At 34.3% G+C, this 5,637-nt stretch overlaps 1 protein-coding gene across 1 annotated transcript; it reads left to right on the plus strand.

Annotated features, from left to right (window-relative positions):
• The first annotated feature begins 3,160 nt into the window (after positions 1-3,160).
• On the plus strand, positions 3,161-4,114 carry LOC104847747 (olfactory receptor 51F2). The gene has a single exon (XM_010603319.2). The coding sequence runs from the start codon at positions 3,170-3,172 to the stop codon at positions 4,112-4,114; it is 945 nt and encodes a 314-aa protein (XP_010601621.1). The 5' UTR covers positions 3,161-3,169.
• Positions 4,115-5,637: the final 1,523 nt, after the last annotated feature.

Genomic DNA, 5,637 nt, shown 5'->3' on the forward strand with positions numbered 1-5,637 from the left:
TTTTTTTCAAGGACGTTAAAAACTTTTACAATTTCTTTCCTTAACTCAAAGGTAGTTCTCATAGATTTCCAATTAGCTTTATTGCTGGTGTCACTAAATTTCTTTGGAGCCATAGTTACAATGTTTTACACAAAGTGCAAAAAATAGCACAATGATGAATGTTTTAATGCACTAGCACAAGAATTATGCATTGTCTAGGGAAGAGTGGTGCTTAAACTGAAGCATCACTCCTTTTTGTCAGAGGCAAGCCGAAAGACATTACTCTCAACCAACGCAAGCTTTCTCAAGTTGAGTTTTTGATCCACTGTGGAGCAAAGTTAGGGACTCAGCAGATTTTTTTTACTAACTTTGCTGTTGGAGTAGTGGAAAGTTCAAGCTCGTAGCTTGTAGTTTGACAACTGAGATACACATGTACAAGAAAGATGTCTAGGGCCACCTTAGGTGTACGCAAACCATTAAGGAAATACCTAGTTCCCAATTTTTTGCACTAGTACTGACTTCATTCCTTCGTGTAGGCTATGAAGAGTGTTAAATGATGTTCTGTATTTTATCTCAGTCGATTTACATATCCCTTAGTTCAGAATCACTCCCCAAAATTTCTGGATTTCACACTAAATACCTATAAACCTTAGCATTTATACTTCTTATTATGTTGGTTTCTTTTCTCCTTTTTCCCTGTGGAAAATTTAATATAAAATTGGCAAAGACTATTTACAAATAATTCCAGCAGCTACTTCAAAATACAAGTCTGAGAAAAGAAAACTGGAAGTAATATGAACCAGGAACAGTTTGAATAAAAATAGAAATTGACTATCAGCAAATATGAGGTGATAGATTTATGAATTTGGCAGCCTGACTTATGGAGCTACCATAGATCTATACCTCTATAGCATGAAACTATTAATCAAAATGGGAAAAATAACATATACAAGGCATGGCTGTGTGAAGAAGATGGAATTCTAATGCAGTGACACTGTATTTGGACTTACTTTAAGAAATTTAAGTGGAGAACTCAAAGATTTAGTTATATGGATTTAATATTCAAGACATTAGTCTGAAAGAAGATTGTTTTAAAATTAAAATGAATAAATAAAAAGCATTATCTATGGAATGCCTATAGAGTTGAAAGTATACAGAAATAAGTAACATGTTTGGAGAAATTATCAAACTGATTTTAATCTACAATCATAAAGTAAACTATGTAGCCAGTTAGATATGTGTAATAATAGACATAGTGAGAAATGATCTTGGGTGACATATAAGGGCTAAAGGTGTAGGGAAAGCGGGAAGGGTAGGGGAAAGGAAATCAGGGAAAAGAAAAAATATGAGAAAATGTAAAAATGGAAATAAAGAGTTTGTAAATGGGGAGGTGGAGAGGGGGTGAAGGGAGGGCATGGACAAGGGGAGAAAATGAGAACCAAGAACTGTCATATGGAGGTACAGGATCCCATTAATGAAGTAACTGTATTGTAGAACTAGATTGTACCAATAAACTCAATAAAAAAAAGAAACAATAGAAATCCTAAAGAAATTTAAATATATTTCAGGGGATAGTTCATTTTTATACAATACTTATAATTTCCATAATTAGTTAATTTGAGTTAAAGCTTTCAATACAGTACTATGTTCTTTGTTTTGGAAGTTTTTGTTTTTATTTTTGTGGGGGTTTTTTGGTACCAGGGATCAAATTCAGGACCTTGCACTTGCAGACCCATGATGCAGAAGTACTATGTTTAAGAATTTATATTTTATAAAAATAAACCTCAGTAACACAATTACGGAGCATAAAATACAATGCAATCCTGAAATAGGTTAATTTCTGAACCATAGAAAATGTAAATAGAGATTTGTAAACATATATATCTTTCCACGTTTGTCTTGTTTATTCGTACAGACTTATTAATATTTGAACTAAAATTGTATCATGAGTATTACTGTTGTTATTATTATTAGAAAGGTAATGTAGTTTTTAACAGCTCAGGCTCTAAAATCTTTTTTTCTCTGATTAATTCTGAACATCATTTCTTTCCTTTTTATGAACTTTGACAATATATCAAAACCTTTAAATTTTATGCACCAGTACCACAAATCTCTCTTAAATTTATCACTAGGCTCAAATGAAAAAAACTACAGGAAATTTTACAATGGTATATATGGAACATAGCCTTAACCCAAAATCGTATATCTGACTAATCTTGTAAGAGATCAAACATCAAATTAAAGGCCTTGACATATATTACCAAAGAAGTTCTTAATTTGTTTCACTGATTTTTATCACAAAAAAACTAGGTTCTATAATCATAGCCAAGACAGTAATTTAGTGCAGCAAATTAAGGAATACCAAGCTTTTTAAACTTGTGAGAAGTGAAGCATCTCCCATTAATAAGAATGATAAGAACACATAATGAGGCAGGGTGATTGGCCATCATCAGCGATGGATTATTAGGTGTATGTACTTCCTGAAGAAATGTTCCTCTGCTTACTGAGGTACACAAAAATTGCTATGATAGTTTGAGCTCAATAATTTAAAAATTCTAAGTAAAAATTAATCAATTATTTTTCTAAATTGAGCCCTAATCATAGCTAAATAGAATGTTTCAGAAAGAGGAAATGAAAATTCAACTAGCCAACACATGTTAAATATATACTATGAACAAGCAGCTTTACTAAGCAAAGATTAACTGAAAGTAACCCTGTTTTATAAGATCACACTGATAAATGTTTATAATCTAAAGGATAAAGAAATTCATGAAAATCCTAGATGAGTGTGTACAATATTAAATGATAAACATGAGCTAAATTTAGCAAAATATACAGAAATTAAATTAAACATAATTATATATCTTAGTTTAATGATGAATGTACAGACAAAATGAGTTTAAGAAACCATGCACAAATAGAATATAATGCATAATTCTATTTATATCAAAACAAAAATAGGGAGAAGCAATTGTGATCCTGAAAGTCAGAATAATGGTTACTGTTGGGGAAGATTAGAATGAACGTGGGGAATTGGGAAGGTTTCTGGGATGCTGATAATGTTCTATTATGTCAAATTCATTAAATCACTCTCCAAAAGATTTAGTACTGTAATGACTGCATATTAAACTTCGACTAAAACGATTTTAAAATTCTACATTTAGCAACTCAGACTCTCCTGAAGATCAAAATGCCAGTCTTCCATAACTCCACCTTCCCTATTTTCCTCCTGACGGGAGTCCCTGGACTCGAGTGGGCCCACGCATGGATCTCCATCCTGTTCTGCTGCCTCTATTTTGCTGCCTTGTCTGGGAACAGCTTGATCCTCTTCGTAGTCCTCACTGAGCCCAGCCTCCATGAGCCCATGTACTATTTCCTGTCCATGTTGTCCACCTCTGACATTGGCTTGTGCATCTCTACACTGGTGACTGTGCTGGGAATATTCTGGCTCAATGCCCGGGAGATCAGCTTCAATGCTTGTTTATCACAGATGTTCTTCATTCACCTCTTCACTTTCATGGAATCATCAGTGCTTCTGGCTATGGCGTTTGATCGTTTTGTGGCCATTTCTAACCCCTTGAAGTATGTTACCATTCTGACTCATGCAAGGATTGCACAGATTGGTGTGGCAGTGGTTATCAGGGGAACTGTCATCTTGACACCACTAGTCCTGCTTCTTAAGCGTTTATCCTTCTGCCGTAGCCATGTGCTCCACCATTCCTACTGCTTTCACCCTGATGTGATGAAGCTGTCATGTTCAGACACAAAGATCAATAGTGTGTTTGGACTAACTGCAGTTATCTCTACTGCTGGAGTAGACTCCATCTTTATCCTGATTTCCTACGTCCTGATCATTCGCTCAGTTCTCGACATTGCCTCTCCTGGTGAGAGAAAAAAGGCCTTCAGCACCTGCATCTCTCATATCACTGCTGTGGCCATATTCTACATCCCCTTGATCAGCCTGTCTTTTGTTCACAGATTTGGAAAACGTGCCCCGCCTTTTGTGCCCACCCTCATCGCTAATGTGTACCTGCTCATCCCCCCTGTGATGAATCCCATCATCTACAGTGTGAAAACAAAGCAGATTCAGAAAGCTATGCTCAAACTTGTATTCTCTAAAGGCACTCATTTGTGACAATTATTAATCCCCTAAAACCCATATCAAAGTCAGAAAAAACAATCACAAAATGGAGTTTTAACATATCCAGTTTTAGAGTTGGCTAGAAATAGTGATCATCCAATTCAGACATTCCCAAGACGTAATCCTTCCCAGAAGCAATCTTTTTTATTCTTTTCAGCTATCCTATTCTAACAGGTGCCCAACTCACTGTTCCTCTGATGTTTCTGTGCAAAATCACATCATTCACTTCTAATTAATTTTCTAAACATTCAGCTCTAAAAAAATTAAGCACAGAAATAAACATCTCTTGCCTATATATTTCAGATACCCCAACTAAATGAAGTAGCAGTTCCTGTAATGTTTTGCAAAATTTAGGCTCAACTTTGACTTATAATGTATTTCTTTCTCTTCCCATTGTAGTCCAGGAAAACCAGTCCAACTATTCCTTTATACCTGTGTTACTCTATTAACGGTTCTCTTTACTGTTGATCCCACTTCAGCTTTGACACCCACTTCTCACCTTAAATTCTACTTGTGTCTCATAACTCATGCTGAAGTTCTTCCTCAGCACATTTTTCATAATTATTCCAATGGTGTTTGATCTGTCATTGACTTTCATAGCGATTGCCTTTGTCTCTTCTACCTTTATATGAAAGTGGACCCATGTGTTTATGTGTGTGTACCTATTTATTAAAGTTCTCAGAAGGCTGTAAATTATACAAATAAAAGGACTTTATTCTTTAAAGTCTCCACAATATCTAGCAACATATCTTTCACATAGCAGATGCTCACCGACAGGCATCGAATTATACTGTACATAGTAACCCATTAAATAGTCCATTGCAACAATTTTGCTGATAATTAATTCCATTTGATTATTATAATACATAATATGAAAAGTTTCTCTTACAACTGATCCTTAGTTTTCTTCTGACATTATCTAGCAATTTATTATAGTTCTGATTTTCCAAAACATACAGCTGAATGTGAAGGGTTATCTTGAAGCCTAAGAACTAAGGAACTTATCCCAGTTTAAAGAAAGTCTACTATGACTAAGAATAATTTAAGATTTTTTTCATAAACAGAAGGTTTTCCAGACTGGCTATAGCTTATGTAATATTTTAAGATTCCCTATGTGCCAAAAATAAATAAATTAATGAGCTATCCTTAACTTTTCATTCACCATTTTCTCCAATGTACAAAGATTTGTTATCCATTTTAATGTTGAAATTTCTGATTTCTACTTTTGTGCTTAATCTAAGACACAAAAATTTCCTACTTAACTCAATTTCCCCTTGGGTCTCAAGTCTCCAATCTTGTCATTTTTTTTTCTCTTTCTATTCTCCATCCAGTAGAAATATCTTTTTTAAAGTCTTTTTACCTAAAATTTAATTATATAAGAAATAATGAAAATACTTTCATTAATAAATGATATTGTAAAAAAAGGTCAAAGTGCTCCCTGCTGTATTATCTCAAGCCCAGTATCCACCTACAGACCCCACAAGTATCCATTCTATAACTATTGGAGGCTGATCAGA

The sequence above is a fragment of the Fukomys damarensis genome, unplaced genomic scaffold (genome assembly GCF_012274545.1).
Source record: "Fukomys damarensis isolate Sample0158 unplaced genomic scaffold, DMR_v1.0_HiC HiC_scaffold_16, whole genome shotgun sequence".
In the NCBI taxonomy this organism is placed as follows: domain Eukaryota; kingdom Metazoa; phylum Chordata; class Mammalia; order Rodentia; family Bathyergidae; genus Fukomys; species Fukomys damarensis.